This window comes from Pan paniscus, chromosome 15 (assembly GCF_029289425.2).
Source record: "Pan paniscus chromosome 15, NHGRI_mPanPan1-v2.0_pri, whole genome shotgun sequence".
Lineage (NCBI taxonomy): Eukaryota > Metazoa > Chordata > Mammalia > Primates > Hominidae > Pan > Pan paniscus.
The window spans coordinates 22,846,403-22,867,191 of NC_073264.2; the positions used below are offsets into that span (position 1 = coordinate 22,846,403).

General features: G+C 41.1%; 1 protein-coding gene and 2 non-coding genes across 22 annotated transcripts in view; all 3 read right to left on the reverse strand.

Annotated features, from left to right (window-relative positions):
* CHD8 (chromodomain helicase DNA binding protein 8) overlaps positions 1-20,789 on the reverse strand; it is a 71,171-nt gene that overhangs the window by 5,931 nt on the left and 44,451 nt on the right. For 13 of the 20 annotated variants that reach the window (XM_055097257.2, XM_055097252.2, XM_055097258.2 and 10 more), the window contains 26 exons: positions 18,729-18,866; positions 17,583-17,704; positions 17,191-17,434; positions 15,736-15,912; positions 14,601-14,744; positions 14,089-14,344; positions 12,337-12,547; positions 11,901-12,096; positions 11,220-11,387; positions 10,841-11,020; positions 10,307-10,417; positions 9,779-9,975; positions 9,317-9,516; positions 9,055-9,235; positions 8,885-8,974; positions 8,506-8,609; positions 6,728-6,857; positions 4,702-4,777; positions 4,183-4,237; positions 3,797-4,004; positions 3,165-3,373; positions 2,364-3,083; positions 1,994-2,142; positions 1,396-1,698; positions 726-839; positions 356-535 (listed from right to left, as the gene is read on the reverse strand). In XM_055097257.2, the coding sequence (XP_054953232.1) occupies positions 356-535; positions 726-839; positions 1,396-1,698; positions 1,994-2,142; positions 2,364-3,083; positions 3,165-3,373; positions 3,797-4,004; positions 4,183-4,237; positions 4,702-4,777; positions 6,728-6,857; positions 8,506-8,609; positions 8,885-8,974; positions 9,055-9,235; positions 9,317-9,516; positions 9,779-9,975; positions 10,307-10,417; positions 10,841-11,020; positions 11,220-11,387; positions 11,901-12,096; positions 12,337-12,547; positions 14,089-14,344; positions 14,601-14,744; positions 15,736-15,912; positions 17,191-17,434; positions 17,583-17,704; positions 18,729-18,866 (4,863 nt within the window). The remainder of the gene's footprint in view (positions 1-355; positions 536-725; positions 840-1,395; positions 1,699-1,993; positions 2,143-2,363; positions 3,084-3,164; positions 3,374-3,796; positions 4,005-4,182; positions 4,238-4,701; positions 4,778-6,727; positions 6,858-8,505; positions 8,610-8,884; positions 8,975-9,054; positions 9,236-9,316; positions 9,517-9,778; positions 9,976-10,306; positions 10,418-10,840; positions 11,021-11,219; positions 11,388-11,900; positions 12,097-12,336; positions 12,548-14,088; positions 14,345-14,600; positions 14,745-15,735; positions 15,913-17,190; positions 17,435-17,582; positions 17,705-18,728; positions 18,867-20,789) is intronic. The other 7 variants (XM_057299693.1, XM_055097259.1, XM_055097254.2 and 4 more) reach the window with 1 other exon arrangement.
* On the reverse strand, positions 1,043-1,142 carry LOC112437098 (small nucleolar RNA U6-53/MBII-28). The gene has a single exon (XR_003025760.1). It is a non-coding gene; the product is annotated as a small nucleolar RNA U6-53/MBII-28 (small nucleolar RNA).
* Positions 6,197-6,306, reverse strand: LOC112437096 (small nucleolar RNA U6-53/MBII-28). The gene has a single exon (XR_003025758.2). It is a non-coding gene; the product is annotated as a small nucleolar RNA U6-53/MBII-28 (small nucleolar RNA).

Sequence of the window (20,789 nt, forward strand, 5' to 3'; positions counted from 1 at the left end):
TCTGGAGTAATTATTAAAGTACTAGTGTCTTTTGTTCGATAATAAACACTTATTACATAGATAAAGGATTCATCCTAGTGGAAAACTGCCATTAAGTGGGATCTCTCCAAAAAATATTAGGTGGTTTATATAATAGTTCAATAGTAAATATTTGCCTAGCACTTAAAGTACTTCGACATTATTTTATTTTGGGCATCACAACAATTGTGAGGTTGGAAGACTGGGTATTATTAATTATTACCCTTATCTTGCAGATACAGAAACGATGATACAGTATGTCATGCTTTCTCTTTCTCATGCAGCTTAAATACCAAAGGAATGACTTTAAATCTTGCTGGATGGGACTGCCACTCACCGCTAGAAATCGGGGATCAACAGCAAACTCTGGATGACCCTGTAACCACATCTCCAGTTCAGCCCGGCGAGGGGCATCCTCACCCACCAGCAAAGTACCATCCACCTTATTGATGACAGGGATCCGGGTCTCCAGGTCCACATCAAGGTGATTAGGCTCTTCCATGCACTCCACCTCCAGCTGCAAACCCAGAATCCACCCCCATGAGCACATACTCTTCTTTGGGGGAGGGAGGGAGGGGGAGCAGGGCCAATGGTAGTCATGAAATGACTCTAGTATTTTCCATTCCCGCAGTCCCACTGCCTTCATCAATTATTGGGAATAAAAAGACAATCTAATCGTCAGGTTAAAGACTTTCTCTACCACTCACCTCTACTAGCTTCTTTCTGTTCCCCTTCTTCTTATGAAACAGTGGATGTCCATCTCCCATTACTCCATTCGCCATCAGCTTGTGCTTCTGGAATGTTAACTTCAATCCTTCCTCCTAGGAAGACAACCCACCCACCCAAGACATCATATGGTACATGTTTTTCAAAGTAAAGATTAAGCTTTGAGGGATGTGGGCTATAGGTCATCCTCTTGCCCAATGATGGTGAGAAGGAAGGCCATCTGACTAAAGGGTAAAATTAGAAATACAAGAAAACATACACACTTTTTCCTTAGAAAGATTTCACTTCTTCACCTAGTGCCCCTCAGCATTTACGAGAGTTTATTTCAACAACACCCAAGTTAGGGTAAAACTCCCTACCGGGTGTCTCCGTATTAGCATGGCAACTCATCACAGGGGCAAAATCCTGCTATTCCTAAGCATACTAATTTAAGAAACTTTTGTTGAATATTAATAGGATTAATAATCAATAGGGTTCAATAAGGAAAACAACCAGGAAAAATGATTCTTCCTAAATGGATCTTTGTAAGCTCTGTTTTCTCATTTTTAAAATTAGCTAACCAAATGAGTTTAGTAACCTATTAGTAAAATTAATTACAGCAAGGATTCCAGCCTCCTTCCCCACTTCCCAATGCCCAAATGCTGAGCTTACATCTTTGATTTGAACTGTAAACTCCTTTTCATCCATGCCTCGGCGAAGTTTGGTGAACTGGGCTGCCGCTGTGCTGACTGCGGATGCTTCCTCCTCTGCCATGGAAGCTGCACTACTACTTCGTGGTGTGGGGACTGGAGAGTCACCATATTCTCCAGGAGTCAATGAGGGACTGTCTAGCAAGTGGTTGCCTGGCCCCAAAATTCCTCCTGTTACCATTTCCTGGCTCCTACGGCTAGAAGGCCACTTCCCTGAGAGTACAGCCTGGCAGACGAGGTCAATACGGTTTATCAGGACACGATCCTGAATGGGGAAAGAAAGAAATACCATTTTAAGAGTCTGAGTACTAGCTGTGTGATCCTGTGATACTCAATAGTGCCATCACTACCAGGATGGGTAAAAATCATAAGGCAGAAAAGAGGAAGTTAATACTATTAAGATTCCTAAGTCAACTGGGAAGTTTCCTGGAAAAAAAAAAAAAACTTGCAGCAATAAACACAATTTTAAAAAACCAGAACCATATGTTCCTTTTTCCCCGGATATAATGTTACACTGTATTTCTGGACTCTACATGTCCAGGGATGAGGCTGTTTGTTACCTTGGGCCACTCAGAGGCTCTTTGTCTTTCCTGCAGTAGCAGAAGCTCAGGGGTCATTTGTTCTCCATCTTCATTTGGGAATCCATCTTGGGACATAGTGAGGGACAGGAGACTCTCTTCATCATAGAGCTTTGAGCGGGACTGGTCAGCTGGTAAGAGAGCCCATAGAATGTGTGAGAAAAGATGGAAGAATAATGTCATATGGTAATGGTATTATATGGGCTTTGAATAAAGGCCCAAAGAATGGCACTCTTTTGACATTTTATCAAATCAAAATCCAAATCTCTCTCAAGAGGATGCATTTAGAAAAGGGAAAGAGAAGAGAGGGGGAAATAGGGAAGGGGGCCAACAGCCTGTCACATGCACTCACTTAGCTTCTCTTCCTTCTCATCCTCACTCTCATCAGTGCTGGAGCTGGAGCTGGATGAGGATGAGGAAGAAGAAGAAGATGGTGACAGCTTGCTCAAGTCCAGCTCAGAGTCCGAATCATCCTCATCCTCCAGTTTGACTGGTGGAACACTCCGGGAAACCAGAGGGGTAGTATCAGAGGGGGATACTCGCATCTCATAGTCTTGTGGGGTTGGTCGGCTCCTGGCCACCACCTCGTGCTCTAGCTTTAAAGTCAGACTCTCCAGACTGGGGACCTGGGTAGCTGTCTCCTCGGGTGACTTTTCAACAGGAGCATCTGGGCGCAGGGGCAATGGTGAGGCAGTGCGTGAGGTATACTGCTGGTGCAGCAGTGGAGTAGAGCAGCGTGACAAGGATGGAGCTGGTGCTCCTGCTTGATGGTTCTGCATATAATTCATACGGGCAGCCAGAAAAGAGAAGTCTGGGTCCTGCATGATGTTGCAGTCTGTTTGGCTCACCCCATGGCGGGCTGCCCCTCTTAGAAGCTCCCCATCATGCCGAACAGGCTCCCACCATTTGGGCAATTCAGGACCAGGAGGCTGACACAATGCCAGCCGATCTTCCAAAAGGGGGTGGCATAAAACTTGTTCCCGTAAGCGCCGAAGCAATTCTATACGGTAGAGAGTCCGTGAGGCTCTCTCCTCAGTGATGGGCTCAATGAACAGATTAGGGTCTGGGGGTTCTGCAAGAGACAGGAGTAGAAGAAATTAACAGAGTTGCTTCTGTTGGCATCCATCCTCACCCACTCTGCAATCTTGCTTACCATCTCCAGCTGCTGGGGGAAGGCGGCATACTTGGCGGCACATGGCCACAAAGCCATGGAAGTACTTGGTAAGGCTTTCATCTGTCTTTTTGTCTAGTCGAGCAAAAGTGCGGAAGCGATCCCAATGGAACTGCATGGTGTCAGGGTCATATTCCACACCAAACGTAGACACCACTCGATAAAAATCAGTTTGTTCACGCCTTGTCCATCTACAAAAGGAAAAGTAGGGCAACAATAATCAGAAGAACACATCAGAAGAACACAAGAAAACTGGTTATTTTTTAATGTGTTTTAGAATATCTGAAAACACAAAAATTGAAAGTAGACGCAAAAAAAAAAAAAAAAGGCCCAGAAGAGGTAGTGAGAGGTACTCTATAATGAGTAAGAATTACAGAGCCAAGGGGGAAAAGACACAGACAAATATCAATGAAAATGTCTACACAGGAGACCTACCTGAGAGTTAATGATTACTGCATGCAAGTGAGGTTTTAATTTCTACAGGTTTAACTACCCAAGGCAGAAAAGATGGTCCCTCTGTAGAGAATTCCAAATAAATCCTTCCTGAGATGGCTTTCAGTATAGGGACCATAACTGAAAACACAGATCAGCACAAGTTCCCAGCTATATTTTACCGTTGTTGTTTCTCCCGCCGTGCAATTTCTTTCAGCTTGAAGGCTGCTTCACAACGCCGCCTTCGCCGGTCCCCACGTTCTGCAGCCTCTATCTTCATTTGTTCTCTCTTGTAGCTGCGCTGATATGCTGTTACTAGACGCCGAAGCCTAGCTGTTAGGGCAGAGCCCGGAGGCCAGAATAAATGGCCTGGCTGTTGGGTCACCTGGGCTGTGGAAAACAAAGTAGAATGAATAGGAAGTATAGCAAGGGTAGTAGAGGCAATACTAGTATTTTAACCCACCCAAAGGCAAAGCTCTTAGAAATCCCAGGATAGGACAGAATTCAGTGAATAATTCCCCAACCCACCACCCCACACAGAATTATACTAGTTGACCTAGAAGTTTACCTTCATCTCCATCAATCACTGAGATCTCCTCATCCATCATCATCAAGGGATCACCCTAGAGAAGGAGATCCACCCAATAGGATGGAGCGGGGAGGGAAAGGGGGGGAAGTTGGCACTCTGAAATCACTTTCTTGTGTGTGTCCTTCTATGGCACCAAGGGATCAAGAAAAACTTCTAAAGAAATATATCCCCATAAAAACTTGGAAACAATCAACTAAAAGAACAAGAAAGTAGAACCTGAAAGGTCAGTTCCTATTAACGACTCGAAGATAATAGAAGTCAGGAATTTATTAGTCAAATAATATCTTTCAGTGTCCAGCTCCTCCACAAAGTTATCCCTGATCTCCCCCTACTGGCATTACAGTCCTTTCCATTAATATTTTCTATTCTCAAATGGTATAATTCATTTTCCATTTTGTATTATAAATTAACCAATATATTTCAAGATTCAGAGAATGGTTGAAGACTTAAAACTATTTAGTAATAGAGAAAAGTGAGACTCAAATGAGAATTCCTTACCTCATCATCTTGGTCCTTTGGGGGACCTTGGAGTGGTTTATATTCAGGATCTTCACAATCTTTATCAAAGTCAACCCTAAAATTATGCAGAGGCACAATAAAATGTTAATAATGTATCTTCTATCACTAAGGGAACCTAGGATGAAGACCTAGCCACACATATATCCAGCATGAAATAATCTTTATTAGTATTATTTTTGAGACAGGGTCTCACTCTGTCGCCCAGGCTGGAGTGTCATGGCCCTATCACAGCTCACCGTAGCCTCAACCTTCTGGACTCAAGCGATCCTCTTCCCTCAGCCTCCTGAGTAGCTGGGACTACAGGTGTGTGCTACCACACCCGGCTAATTTTCATATTTTTTTAGAAGTGGGGTTTTGCTATATTGCCCAGGCTCATCTCAAATTCCTGGGCTCAAATAATTCACACGCCTTGGCATCCCAAAATGCTGGGATTACAGGAGTGAGCCACCACACCTGGCCTTATTTTTATTTTTATATATATATTCTTTGACACAGAGTCTCACTCTGTAGGCCAGGCTGGATTCCAGTGGCATGATCTCAGCTCACTGCAACCTGTGCCTCCCAGGTTCAAGCGATTCTCCTGCCTCAGCCTCCTGAGTAGCTGGGATCTACACGTGCCCACCACCATGCCAGGCTAATTTTTGTATTTTTAGTAGAGATGGGGTTTCACCATGTTGCTCAGGTTGGTCTCAAACTCTTGGGCTCAAGTGATCCCATCCTGGCCTAGTCTTTTATTTATTTATTTATTTATTTATTTATTTATTTATTTATTTTTTGAGATGGAGTCTTGTTCCATCACCTGGAGTGCAGCAGTGCCATCTCGGCTCACTGCAACCTCCGCCTCCTGGGTTCAAGTGTTTCTCCTGCCTCAGCCTCCCAAGTAGCTGGGATTACAGGCATGCGCCACCACTCCTGGCTAATTTTTTTGTATTTTTAGTACAGACGGGGTTTCACCTTATTTGCCATGCTGGTCTCGAACTGATGACCTTGTGATCCACCCACTGTGGCCTCCCAAAGGGCTGGGATTACAGGCATGAGCCACAGTGCCTGGCCTAGTATTTAATTTCGTGTTTACAGGAATGGCAGGCCAGGTGCAAAACTTTGGGTCAGTCTGGTATAGCATCCAATGGAATAAAAATAATTACAAGAAATTGACAATGTACCATTCGTAATTGCTTGAATTTGAAACACTTTGATCAACACAGTTCCTTTTTCTTGACTTTTATTATGTAATTCTTCCTCCTCCCCAACTATTTACTTTTTATTATTTCATTTGTATGGTTCACGCTTTTTTGTTTTTATTACTGTGTTCTTCTGAGCAGACAGGTGGCATAAATGATTTGCAATGAATAAATAACCCAATTTCCTTTGAGGGTCCTACACTAGGCAAACTGAGGGTGTGATCGTCAAAGAGAAATTTCTCAGTCATGATGGAATGGGGAGGTATTCATTAATTAAGCCAACTGTTTCACATGCCCCTCAGATCTTCATGTGAGAAGTTTTGTTAAACTCACTGGCACCCAAACCAGGGCAACACTGCCCTACCTGGTGGCTCAGTATTAGCATGGCAACTCATCATTGGGACATGTTTTCAGGCAAAATAAGTACCTTTATGTGTCAGGTACCATTGGGAGATGATAAACCAGGACTGAAAGCGCCTAAGGCTCTTCCACAGAAGCAACGTATGAGAGCTGCTGGCTGTTATCTTTCAAGAGACCAGTTATCCTCTCAGCTACTGTAGCTGTACAGAAGAGTGTTGTAAACCAAACCAAATAGAACATCAAATAAGCCATTTACAAGTGACATTCATTTTCACCCTCAGATGTATCTTATGGCAACATGTGGTTTATGCAGTTTATGGAGTCCTTTCTGCTGGTCCTATTTTTGCTAAGGATCTATCACTTTTGAGTATAATTACAATTAAGAATCCCACTGGGTTCAGTCAAGGCTAGAGTTATTTCATGGCACAAGTTAGAGTTTTAAAAGAATAAATACTAATGCTTACCCTTCTACTATGTCAGAGAAGTTATCCAACACTCGATGTTCTGCTGCAATTGCTTTGTCATCTGGTCGGCCAGCCTTTTCTAGGAAACATAAGGCTGGGTCTGCCCTCATAGTATTATATTTCTCATAGCCTAGAAGAAAAAGGGTCATAGTTGAAGAAAATGAGAGATTTGTTTTGGCTTTATGCTTACTTTATATGCTGCTGGAATAATTAGAATATGTTCTATATTGCTCATAATGGAAAACAAAGTTAGAATGTTATCTTGGACAACTACTGGGTTTATTACTATATTTAACATTTTTATAGCAATTTAGAATCATGAAGAGTTTTTAACTAGTGATTGATAGCCTTAGGCTCCCAAAGTGTTGGGATTCCAGGTGTGAGCCACCATGCCTTGCCTGCAGTTTTATTTATTTTTATTTATTTATTTATTTTTTGAGATGGAGTCTCACTCTGTCGCCCAGGCTGGAGTGCAGTGGTGCGATCTCGGCTCACTGCAAGCTCTGCCTTCCAGGTTCACGCCATTCTCCTGCCTCAGCCTCCTGAGTAGCTGGGACTACAGGTGCCCACCACCACGCCCAGCTAATTTTTTATATTTTTTAGTAGAGCCGGCGTTTCACCGTGTTAGCCAGGATAGTCTCAATCTCCTGATCTGCACACCTTGGCCACCCAAAGTGCTGGGATTACAGGCATAAGCCACCATGCCCGGCACCTGCAATTTTATTTATCCCATTAAACGTCTCAAAAAAGATGTAGATTAAGTGCCATTACTTTTATTTTATAGAAAAAAAAGTATTCTTTTAAAAAAAAGACATTCTAATTCACAAAGTCACTTGGCTGAAAGTTAACACTTACTGTTTTTAGTGCCTGGGATTTGGCATTAGGCAAAACTGCTATAAGAGTAAGGAAATATTCTTACCCCCACTGCATTTTTGTTTTGGCTAGTCAGTCTCCCTTCTTATACTCTACTTTTATTTCACTCAAAAACTGCTGCCTCATACCTATATCAGAGAGACTGCTGAACATTTAGACAAATGGGACATGTAGAAAAACAGAAGATTTTCAGCTCTTTCTCTTTAGTGAGGCAGCCAAGCTGACACAGAGATGCAGATCTCTGTAAAGACCCTCACAGGCAAAACCATCACCCTTGAGGTCCAGCCAAGTGACACCAGTGAAAATGTCAAAGCCAAGATCCACGACAAGGAGGGCATCCCACCTGACCAGCAGCATCTGATATTTGTGAACAAACAGTTGGAGGATGGCCGTACTCTTTCAGACTATAACATCCAGAAAGAGTCCACCCTGCAGGTGGTGCTTTGCCTCTGAGGTGACATTATTGAGCCTTCCCTCTGCCTACTCACCCAGAAATACAACCGCGACAAGATCTGCTGCAATTGTTATGCTAGCGCACATCCAGAGGAAAGTCATATAAATTAAGTGTGATTATTATTAACAATAGTTGGGGTATATTACCTGCCCTGATTCATGGGACCCTAACTTACCATAGCATACAGTGCGGTAACACACTGCTAACAGTGATTAGAGAACAGATGGGAGGCTCCCTACCTTGAGATTTACCTATCCATCTGGCCCTTCTTGAACATCTATTTATAGGAACTAATTGCTCTGCTCTGGATATTTAAGAACTACTTTCCTACTCAAATTTATTGAAGATCAATCAGATAACTGAGTTATTTCTCAGGAGCATTTTGCTAAATGTTCCATCCGTGAACATAAATCTTCAGTAGGAAAGGAGTAGAATAGGAGAAGATACGTACCATGTTTAAAGACTCCAATGAGCAGCGACTTGTCAGCCTCACTGTCCCACCAAGTTGTTGGAACCTCCAGTTGATCCACTACTGGGAACCATATGTCAATCTCACTAAAGGTATAAGAGGGCAGAGTCAGCACAGAAATGCAGGAAATTAAAGTGAGAATCCTTGCAAAGGTTATTATAGGTATCTTCCTGTATCCATTAATTTAAATACTCATGCATCTACCCTATTTCCTCCCACTAGTGTCAAGTATAGTATTAAAGACCTGATATATAGATTTAAATTATCAGGTATCCCAAAGATAGCATAAAATGAAATAAGCAAACCAATCTTCCCTCAAATAAGGTAGGGCATAAATCAAAAAAATATAGCAGAATTTTACCTGGCAATCGCACCCCCTAACACCTTTTCTGCTTGGTCTCCAATAACCTCCTGCCTCAGGTAGTATAGCATTCGTACCCGCAACAGTACCCTAGAAAGGACAGAGGAAGAGCTGGCTCAGTAACAGTGTAGAAGTTTGAGGGGGAAAATGTCTGCTAATTCTATGCTTACTTGTTACACTGATGTTTCAAGTGCTTCTTATAACTTTCATCTTGGAACAAAGTGTCAGGGTTATATTTCCGGATCCAATCTGCCTTATGGATATCAAAAGTGCTTTGTGACTTTACTTTTTTTCCTTTGCGTCCACGAGGCACAGGGATAGATAGACCTGGGAAAGGGGAGACATCAAAGACTTGGATTGAGAAAAACCCTTGGACCTGAAAAGGATTAGATTAACCTATAGAAAAACATAAAGTAAAGAGTTGATAATTACCTGAATGATTCTGCAGTTCTTTTGTCTTGCCATTTTCAGCTGGGCTAATCAAGTCCCAGATGAAGCCTTTAATATTTTCATCCCCACGGTAGTGTAGAAGACAGTACACGAGAATGGCCCGACAAATGGTCTCCACATCTCGTTCAGTCATACGTCGCTTGAAGCGTCCATGAGATAAAATATCTCGCCATCGTCCCCAACTAAAAAACAGAAAACTATATTAACATTTTTCTGAGAAATGACAGTCCCCTGTCCCTCAGAATCATGTCTCTGAAAAGGTGTGAAACAAAGATCTTAAAAAACATGGTAACAGAATAAACAGAACAAACTCCCTCCAAGGCAAATATTTTTTCACATTATCCCTTCTTTGATCATAGCCCCCAATTTGAAAGGCAAACCAAGAGTATCTATCAGGATGGAGATGCACTATGCACTACCTCTAATGGTAAGTTGGGGTCTTACCCATATACCAGGAGATGCTTTTCCACCCGAAAGCAGTCAGTGCGCCCATAGGCATGATGACGGTCATGTCTGCGGGAGCGTGGCCGCTCATCATCCTCACTTTCCAAATCAGAGAATTCCACCAGGTCATCATCTTTCAGAGTGCTAAAGTGGCGCGTTTGTTTTCGTACTCTAGGTGTGTCAATTACCAAATTATTCTATGAAGAGAACAGAAGGAGAAGTAATTCTCTTCCTGATTTGCTCATGGGAAAAGAATAAGACAATTATGGATTACAATAACATTGGATGTAACGTGTAGATACTCAGAGATTTTTTTAAATGACATGTAAAATAATCTACAGAAAGCAAAATTATTCAGAAAGCAACTACTTTTCTGGGGCCTCCTAGGTAGAAAGTATCCACAACAGCCCTTGTATACAATACACCATCATAAACCACAATTAGCATCAAATAATCAGAGTAGCTGTAAAGACTCCTGAAAGTAGTGTGGTCTTCTGCGATACTTCCTCCCTAAAAGAAGCAGCTCACCTTGCTGTTGAGCAGATCCATGTCTAGGTCAGCCTTTTTGGCCCACTTTTGCCAAAAGTTGGGGTCATCCAAAGAAATATCTGTCCTGTTTTCAGAAGCAACAAAGCTTGCCTAGAGAAAAACAAATGCAGAGGTAAAGCTGACTTTTTTTTTAAGTGGTGCAAAATCATTTTTTTTTTTGAGACACAGTCTTGCTCTGTTGCCCACGCTGGGGTACAGTGGCACGATCTCAGCTCACCGCAACCTCCACCTCCTGGGTTCAAGTGATTCTCCTGCCTCAGCCTCCCGAGTAGCTGGGACAACAGGCGCAAGCCACCATTCCTGGCTAATTTTTGTATTTTTGGTAGAGATGAGGTTTCACCATGTTGGGCAGGCTGGGTCTCGAACTCCTGACCTCAAGTGATCTGCCCGCCTCAGCCTCCCAAAGTGCTGGGAATATAGGCATGAGCCAACATCCCCAGCATAAAAACATAATTAAATCCTAGAGATTCTGGTCTCTGTGTTTTTCTAGCCTCTGGCATAGACAGAACATGCCTTAGCAAAGGTGGAACCTTTTCCTTCAGATTCAATGGTGATGGTTGTAGTTCGTCTTAACAAGATCTGGTCAATGTCCTCTTCACAAAACTTGGAGCCTTCATCATCTTCCTCCATGATGGCTGCATATGCTCCTTTTCTTAAAAGATCTTCAATCTCCTTCTTAGAGAACTGTTGGATCTGTAAAAACCAATAGAAAGATGAAAAGACTATCAAGAGAATAATATCTAACCATGCCATAATATTTTAGCTATTATATTTTAAGAAATAATAATTGAGAATCCAAACAAGGTAGTCAAATCCCTGTGTACAAATAGCTTTTGTTTCCCTCTATCACAATGATCTACTACAAACTTATCTATAAACTAAGAGGACTCACTCCAGTAATGTTGCCGTCCCGACCACTCATGGATTGAAGCACAGCCTTATCCAACCCCAACTTGAGGCTGGCCTTATCAAACATCTCTCTCTCGTAGGAATTACGAGTGATGAGGCGGTACACCTTTACAGCTTTGCTCTGCCCAATTCGATGACATCGTGCCTGGGCCTGGTTTAAAATAAAAATGAAAGGAAAGGAGAAAGATATCATAAAATTAGCAAGGGAAAGGATACAAAATACCAATTTATGATTCTTTCACCTCTATAGAGCATCCATGAGATCAACTCAAAACCAAGAGTCAATTTCAAGATGAAATTATCACCCCATCATGTAGACCAGGGGTCAGCAAACTAAAGTCTGTGTGGACATCTGTTTTTAAAAATAAAGTTCAGTGGGGACACAGGTGGGACCACCCACTCATTTACATATTATCTATGGCTGTTTTTGCGCTATAGGACTTGGAGGTAAGCAGTTGCAACGAAGACTCAATGGCTCACAAAGCCTAAAACATTTACTGTCTTGTCGTTTACAGAAAACGTTTACTGATTCCCTGACCTAACTGCCACCCTCAACTAAGGAAACAATTCCAAACTCTCTGAAAGGTCTTTCTAAAAGATCCTATTCTTGTTGAAAAATCTCCCAAGTTAGGTAGTTAGTCCCTAAGACAATGAATTCCTTTACCTGCAGGTCATTTTGTGGATTCCAGTCTGAATCAAAGATGATGCAGGTATCAGCAGCTGTAAGATTAATACCAAGTCCACCAGCCCGGGTACACAGTAAGAAGACAAAGCGGTCTGAGTCAGGCTTGCTGAAGCGGTCAATGGCAGCCTGTCGAAGGTTGCCTCTAACTCGCCCATCAATACGTTCATATAAGTACCTGTATGGGAATCGCAGAAAAAAAATGTAGGTGGCTAAGCAGAAGTGGAGACCAAAACAGCAGGCTAGGATCAATACCAGTACTCCCATATCAAAGCTGGTCAAAAACCCAAGTTGAGAGTGAGAATCTTAAAAACTTCTCTTATTGCAATTGGTGAACTCTAATTAAATCCAGGCCCTCCTACTTTTTGCTGCTTTATGAGGACAGAGTAACCACAGGCTAGGATGACTCTTTTCTTACCTCCTCTGGATTAAATAATCCTCTAGGATGTCTAGGCAGCGTACCATCTGAGAGAAGATCAGAACTTTATGGCCACCAGCTTTAAGCTTTGGAAGCAACTTGTCAATAAGAACCAGTTTGCCGGCTGAACGAACCATGGCCTGCAGGTGAAAGTCATGAGGTATAATATGGCAAGCTTCACGGAATTCTGTTAGGATTTTTTCTTCAGCACCTGCCAAAAGAAAAATCAAATTATGTTGAGATCCAGTGAACCATATTAAGGTTGTAGTCTATTTAACTAAGAAAGCAAAGGGAAAAAAATGTAATTTGACTTAAGACCAACATTTCTCACACACAGAATTTCAGCACAAAAAAGTCTTAAATCGGCTGGGTACGGTGGCTCATGCCTGTAATCCCAACACTTTGGGAGGCCGAGGCAGGTGGATCACTTGAGGTCAGGAGTTCGAGACCAGTCTGGCCAACATGGTGAAACCCCGTCTCTACTAACAATATAAAAATTAGCCAGGTGTGGTGGCGGAGGCCTGTAGTTCCAGCTACTCAGGAGGCTGAGGCAGGAGAATCGCTTGAATTTGGGAGGTGGTGGTTGCAGTGAGCTGAGATTGCGCCACTGCACTCCAGCCTGGGTGACAGAGCGAAACTCCACCTTAAAAAAAAAAAAAAATCAGCCGGGCTCAGTGGTTCACGCCTGTAATCCCAGCACTTTGGGAGGCCGAAGTGGGCAGATCACCTGAGGTCAGAAGTTCGAGACCACCCTGCCCCATGTGGCGAAACACTGTCTCTACTAAAAATACAAAAAATTAGCTGGGTGTGGTAGCAGGCGCCTGTAATCCCAGCTACTTGGGAGGCTGAGGCAGGAGAATCACTTGAACCTGGGAGGCAGAAGTTGCAGTGAGCCGAGATCGCACCACTGTACTCCAGCCTGGGCGACAAGAGTGAAACTCCATCTTAAAAAAAAAAACAGAAAAAAAAACTTAAATCATCCTCAGATGTGTCATACAAAATACGCTAAGTAAGGCAAGCCTATGATAACTGGGTTAAAAAAAAGATGTAAATATGTGGACAAGGACTAAGATGGAACTCACTATCAGCACCCAAAAGAGACAGAAACAGCAAAATGGAGTGTCGATGAGGACATTTATCCAAGGAACAGAGTAACCTAAGAGTGTTTTTTCTGAGACAGGGCTAGCTTCAAACTCATGCGCTCAACCGATCTTCCTGCCTCAGCCTCCTAAGTAGCTGGGACTACAGGTACATGCCACTGTGTGGCTAATCTGAGTTCTTATTTATGCAATTCTAAACAGCAAATCCTATTTAATCTTGGAGATTATGTAGGATCAAAGGGTAGAAAGAACTACAGAAAAACATTCCAAATAAGAATTGTTTTTATTTACTTTATTTGGAGACAGGGTCTCACTCTGTCACCCAGGCTGGAGTGCAGTGGTGTGATCTCAGCTCACTGCAACCTCTGCCTTCTGGGTTCAAGCAATCCTCCAAGCTCAGTCTCCAAAGTAGCTAGAACCACAGATGCCTGCCATCACACCTGGCTAATTTTTGTATTTTTTGTAGAGGTGGGATTTCATCATGTTGCCCAGGCTTAGAGTCTCTTTTAAAAGGAGAACCATTTCCCATTCCTCAGTCCGCACCCTAAATTAGGTTGGATGAGTCAATGCATCCATTGTCCCCAAGGAGAATCATCCGGAAAGTAAACACAGGTACTACAGAAGTTCAGGTATATACCAAGCATTCCCTCACCATTGATGAGATATGGGTGGTTGCAGCACTTGCGCAACTCCATCATTGTGTTAAGTAGATTAGGCATGTTGGTATGACCTGCCCCTTTGGAAAGGAAGGAGAAATTCTTCTCCAAAATAGCCCGATAGTATTTCTTCTGGATATTAGTCAGCTCTACTTCAATAATAGTTTCCTGTTTGGGTGCCAAGTTTTTTTCAACATCCTCTTTGAGTCTTCTCAGCATCATTGGCTTAAGAATGGCCTGTAGCTTTTGAACCTGTGGTCCATTACAGAGAGAAAAATAAATCAATAAGATGAGGGCAAACATTCTCACATTATGTAGAAACATGGAAAAATTAGAGTTTTCCACTATCTAAGAAATGTATACTTTGGATGATGCCACAAATGATGCAGGCACAAGGTTATAAGGAGTTCAGAAAGACCCTTGAGATACCCATGACAACAGATGTCTGCCTTGTACAAACTTCACCTTCTTTGTCCTGAGTTAGTAACTCATCAGATAGATTTCCTACCTGTTCCTCTGTCTTGAGATCCCCAAAGTCCTTGAGAAACTCTGATTCTGAGGGAAATTGTGACGGTTCCAAGAAATGAAGCAAGCTAAACAGTTCTTCTACAGTATTTTGCAATGGTGTTCCTGTGAGTAGCACCTTGTGTTCCTAGAAATGGAGGAAACAAAAGAATAAAATTTAAAAACATGAAGGACTTCTGGGGTTTCCTATCAAGTATATAATCTTTAACATATATAACCTTTAATTCCTTTATCTATAAAATGATGAGAATGGACCAGATCTCTGGTCCATTAATTTTTCTTCCATTTGTCCCCTCTTTCGATAAACACAAAGCATTCAAGAAATCCCTCTGACATTAATGTATTGAAATAACATAAATATTATAAGCAAATTAAAAAACAGTAATTCTGATTATGTTTATTCCAATTACACATGTCTCTCCATATTCAACTCCCCACAGATATCCTAAAATCTGCTGTCCTCTATGGAATGTAACTGAGCTGGATTAAATATGGTCATTAATTTGCTGCTGTTCCTCCTAACAAGGTTCACCCCTAGGCTTGCCTTATTACTTGCAAGAACAAGAATGTAGCAGAAGTGACACTGTGTGAGTTTCAGAGCCTATCTCAAAGGTTACTGTTTCTACTTTTGCCCTCTTGGAATACTGCCCTGAGACTACCACACAAAGCAGCCCAATCTGGCCTATGGAGGATGAGAGGCCATGTGGAACCCAGGTGCTCCAGATAAAAACCAGCATCAACTGTCAGCTGCAGCAATACTGACTCCAGGCAAGATCGTCATAAGAACCAACTAGCTGAACTCAGCCTAAGTGGTTGAGCTAGAAGATCATGAAAAATATAGTTGTTGTAGGACATTAAGTTTTGGAGTATTTTGTTATGTAGTAATAATAGGTAACCAATATAGTTTCCCACCTCCTCTTCTGGTTATCACTAAACTTCCCAATTCTAAAATGTATGACTTTTACACGACTTTCAGGTTACCATTCCCATAGGTCATCCCCACTGTTCAATACCACGATTCAGACTTTTCTTCTCTGCTAAACTAGGGTTATTTTAATACCGCAAGGAATTACGGTTTATTCCAGGTGTTTCTGCTCACAAGTCAGTGTGGAACTCACCAGGTCCATGTGCTTGAGACTATCAAGCAGCTTGCAATTACGGTTTTTCAGTCGATGGGCTTCATCAATGATAACACAACGCCATTCAATTTCACGAAGCTCAGGACAATCTGACAAAATCATCTCAAAAGTGGTGATCAGAGCGTCAAACTTGTATGCGCCTGGGATGAGGCGTCCCTAAGCATGAAGGCAGTAAAGTCAGAAAAAACCAAAAATGTACCTAAATGAGGAGCTTTTCTGAATTACTTGTCTATATTAAGGCATGTTTAATAGGCAATACAAACTGCACCACCACCCACCTCCACCGCTGTTTATCTTCCTGAAAAATAGTGCCATATCACTGAATGTAAGATACATTGCTTCCTCAACATATTCAGCTTCTTGGGAAAATGACAGACTCACTGAATGAGAGGCTAGACATTTTTTACTCTGCTGTATGCCTAGCTCATGTATCTCTGCCCTAGATCTTTTGTTGATTAACAATGAAATCCACAACTGCTGGACAATGCTGAACCATACAAGATAATAAAAATGAAAATAGCTAATACAGAACATAATATTGGCTGATGTCTAAAAATTGACAAAAGAATGAAATCATTTTAACAAAATTAAAAGCTGCAAAATATGATGAAAAGATTTGATTTGGTAGAAATAAAAAAAAGAAAACTAATAGAGAAACAATAAAATTCATGTTAATACACGATGGATAATTCCAATTTTGTTTTCAAATTTACATGGAAAAAGGAACTGATCCTTTTTTTTTCTTTTTTTGAGACACAGTCTCACTCTGTCACCCAGGATGGAGTGCAGTGTGACGATCTCGGCTCACTGCAGCCTTCGCCTCCTGGTTTCAAGCGATTCTCCTGCCTCAGCCTCCTGAATAGCTGGGATTACAGGTGCCCACCACCACACCTGGCTAATTTTTATATCTTTAGTAGAGATGGGGTTTCACCATGTTGGCCAGGCTGGTCTAGAACTCCCGGCCTCAGGTAATAAGCCCACCTCGGCCTCCCAAAGTGCTAGGATTACAGGCATGAGCCACCACGCCCGACCATTTAGAAAAAGAAACTGATCTTGATGAAATTTCCGTAGACTAAAAAGAGGAAAAGAAATAAGCTCACCACTGCACGGATTAAGTGGCTAAAGGAATTTAATTTTTGTAAAATACTGTGATTAAAATTCATTGATGCTGACAAAATTCTACTTAAAATGTGTATGTTCATAAATAAAATCAGAACTTCTACCAGATCAAATGTATACTAGGTAAAAAAAATAGCAAAGTCAAAAAAATGCCCTGCACACTGCTATACAAAAATGCCTTAAACCATAGGCATTTTTGCATAGGCATATTGAAGACTTTCAATAAAAGTCTTCTATTCATATATAGCCCTTAAAATACCAGGTACCTTGGCCGACTTTCTCTAACCCATAGTATTCCCAAGACATGCAACTCACCCGTGAATCTTTGCAGTACATTTCATACTGTTGAATCATCTGCCTGCTGGCCAGACTGCCATGGTACACAATAGTGTTCATTTCTGTCCATGTATTAAATTCTCGCTCCCAGTTAGTAATTGTGGACAGTGGGGCAATGACCAAGAAGGGACCATGGATGCCCACATTATATACTTCCTGCAAGAAGGCAATGGACTGAATAGTTTTGCCCAATCCCATCTCATCAGCCAGGATGCAGTTCTGCCTGCAGATTCACCATGGGAAAAAAAAAATGTTAAAAGATACTGTCTTTAAAAAAAATAGAGTATGTAGGAAGAAATTGTTTCAATAGAAAACAAATAAAAATAATCCCAGAACTAAGCTTACATCTTATGGCCCATTCTTTCCTTTACCTGTTATACCAATTAAAGAGCAGCCAATTGACCCCTTCCAACTGATATTCCCGTAGCTGGTTTCTGTTTTTATATTCATGTGATAGCTCCAATTTCTTCCAGGCACTTGCCTGCGGACGATTCTAAAAAACAAGACGTTTGAATAAATGGAGTGGAGACATTATCAAAAGGTAAGACTTACTAGGTAAGTTCTAATAGTTAAAATCAATTCAAAACAACATTGTTTGGATTAAAACATGTCAAATATATTTAAATTCATGAGTTCATAACGTTACTTTATGGGTCCATAATGATCACAAATGGCTGACAACATCACAAAACACAACCTGATGGAAGGACACACCACCATCTATGAAGCAGTTACTGGCTTCCCTCTCTCATCTGATCAAGCCTGTAGAACAGTGATGTCTAATAGAGCTTTCTACAACGTTAAAAATAAAAAAACAAACAAAAAAACATGGCTAGTGGCTACTGTATTAGACAGCACAGCTCTAAAATGTTTTATTGGACAGTGTAGCTCTAAACCTAAGCATTCATGTGAAACATAAGGGACAGAGAACATGTAAAAAAGTACCAGGGTAATCAGCAAACTTCAGCCTATGGAAAATCCTACAAAACAAATCACCTGATTTCTTCATGAGACAATTATAACGGAGGGAGAGGAGGAGATTAAGGGGGAGCTTAAAAGAAACTTGAGACATATTAACTGATAGCAATATATGGACCTTACTGAGAACCAAATTTAAATGATTTAACAAAAATTAGAAGACAATCAGGGAAATGTATGCAATGATTGGTACCAATGACTTGATGATATTAAAGAATGATTAAATTTTTTAGGTGTAATAATGGTATTTTTCTTTTAGGCAAAAACACTGTAATATTTACAGATGAAATAAATGAATCTGGGATTTGATTTAAAATAACCTGGGAAACAGGAATTAATGGGTAGGAAAATACATGACACAAGACTGGATATGTACTGATAATTGTTACGTGGGTGATGGGTACATTATACCATTTCTTCGATTTTTATATGTTTGAAATTTCCATAATAAAAAGCTAAAACAACAAAAAATTTCATAGGGGAAAAAAATTTAATCATTTCTTATGTAGGCCTTTATACTCTAATGCAAATGTACTTACCACCCTTTTGAGTTCTGGGTGCCTTGACTGAATCCGTTTAAATTCTCGAATCTTGCCCTCATCAACATCTTCTTTTAGCTCCCATGTGCTATCCTCATAGGGCAGAGAGCACCATTTCACCAGGTAGTAAATAACGGGCTAGGAGAGAAGAAACCAAAGCCTTAAGAAACTGATTCTGTGTTCTCTGCTCAGGTTAAAGAATAAAAATTTGATTGTAAAATCAGATCACAAAGTATCAGTACCTAGAAGCCGTTGAAAAAGTCAGGCCAAACACACCGACCAAAAGTTCACCTTCTGATGCACTATATGGCTTTGATCATTCTTCAAAGCAATTTATCAGAATCTGTTCTAAAAGGAAAATTTCTACCCACTAGTTTCTAGCACACTAAGCACTAAAACATGCTCGTCAACTAAACAGATGAAAAAAAAAGACTAATCTTTTCCTATACCATGTTGAAATTAAAAGATATGTTTCTGTGCCATACTATTCTCCTGGAGCCAAATTTGACACAGTGGCAGCTAGGCTACCTTTAGGATGAGGACTATCAGCTTATACTGGCTTCTGGGCCCCTAGAGCTCATTGCAGATGCACCTCAAGAGCACTTACATGGTGATAAAGAAATGTCCTTGTGAGCCCCAGGAAGCTAGGAGCTAACAAGAGGTTATCACCAAAAAGAGGTACTAAGAGTAAAGAAGGAAGAGAAAATGCTAAAAAGTTCAACTACAGTAAGTACTAGTTTATGTAGGTATTCCACTGAAAGTGAAGGGGCAGTGACCAATGGTAAATGGCTCCTATTTTCACTATTCAAGATGATCACTGCACTTACTGCATCTCCATTTTTGGCTTATGAAGTATAAAGCAAGGATTAGATTGGGCCTAGTGTAATCAACAAGAATCTCTAATTATCAATTCATAGAAAACTTAAAATAGCCAACAAAATATGTGAAAGTGCCTCAAGGCAGTCACAGATCTCAAATCTCTGGAATTGATCCAGCTGCTTGCTCTTTTACCTTTTTCTTTATCATAATAACTCAGGTCACTCTCTATATAAAGCCATTTGTCCAGGTCACATATTTCCAGCATAATATCTATTTATTTCCACCATTAGGTAATATAAAATGGATGACAAACTTATTTTGCAGAGGGGGGGAAAATGGGTATATAGAATAGTATTAGCCAATACTGGGAGCATAAATTATAGTATTAGAGTATGAAAACATTATCATCTGTCATGTCATTTGCAAGACATTCCAAAGGGGCCTAACTAAAGGCCAATTGCTTTTAGAAGGGTAGGTATGATTAAAAGCATAAGACTGTCAAGGCTGGAAAGGCTGAGATCCTGAAAAATGATGAGAATTTAAGAGTAGCTAACAACCTGCCCTAAAACCCGGCCCATTCTCCACTCAACTCACACAAACAAACACACAATACTACCACCCCAACTTCAAAAGCAGAATACGTTATGTGAAGCATGCTTGTTAGGATTTAAAGACAATGAATTCTACTGCGTCCTGGATATCTAAGATTCTGAGGCTCTGAGTGAACCTGAAGACTTATAAAGTAGAATAAACTTCGGAATTTTATAGAGGAAAGAATTTAACTCAGAGGTCCTGTTAGGATGATGTATGGGAGGATCAAGTCACTTGAAAAAGTCATGAAAAAGCCCAGCTCACCCACTGAACATTAACATCTTAAAAAGGCTCTGCTCTTCTCTACTGGTCACTGTATAAAGTGTCAGATGTGATAAAAATTTTCTTTATGATCCTGCTAAGCTAAACCAAAAAGTGCTACTGGAAGGAAAAATATAAAGTGACAAATTCTAAGAAAATGATGGTTTATAGCCTAACAAAAAATTAGAAGTAAATTTAAAAGAAAGCTGAATTCACTGGTGGCTAAGACCTAGATGACCATTTGAAAATGAAAAAGGTGCCAGGCGTAGGCGGCTCACGCCCGTAATCCCAGCACTTTGGGAGGCCGAGGCAGGGAGATCACTTGAGGTCAGGAGTTCGAGACTAGCCTGGCTAACATGGTGAAACCCTGTCTGTACTAGAAATTTAAAA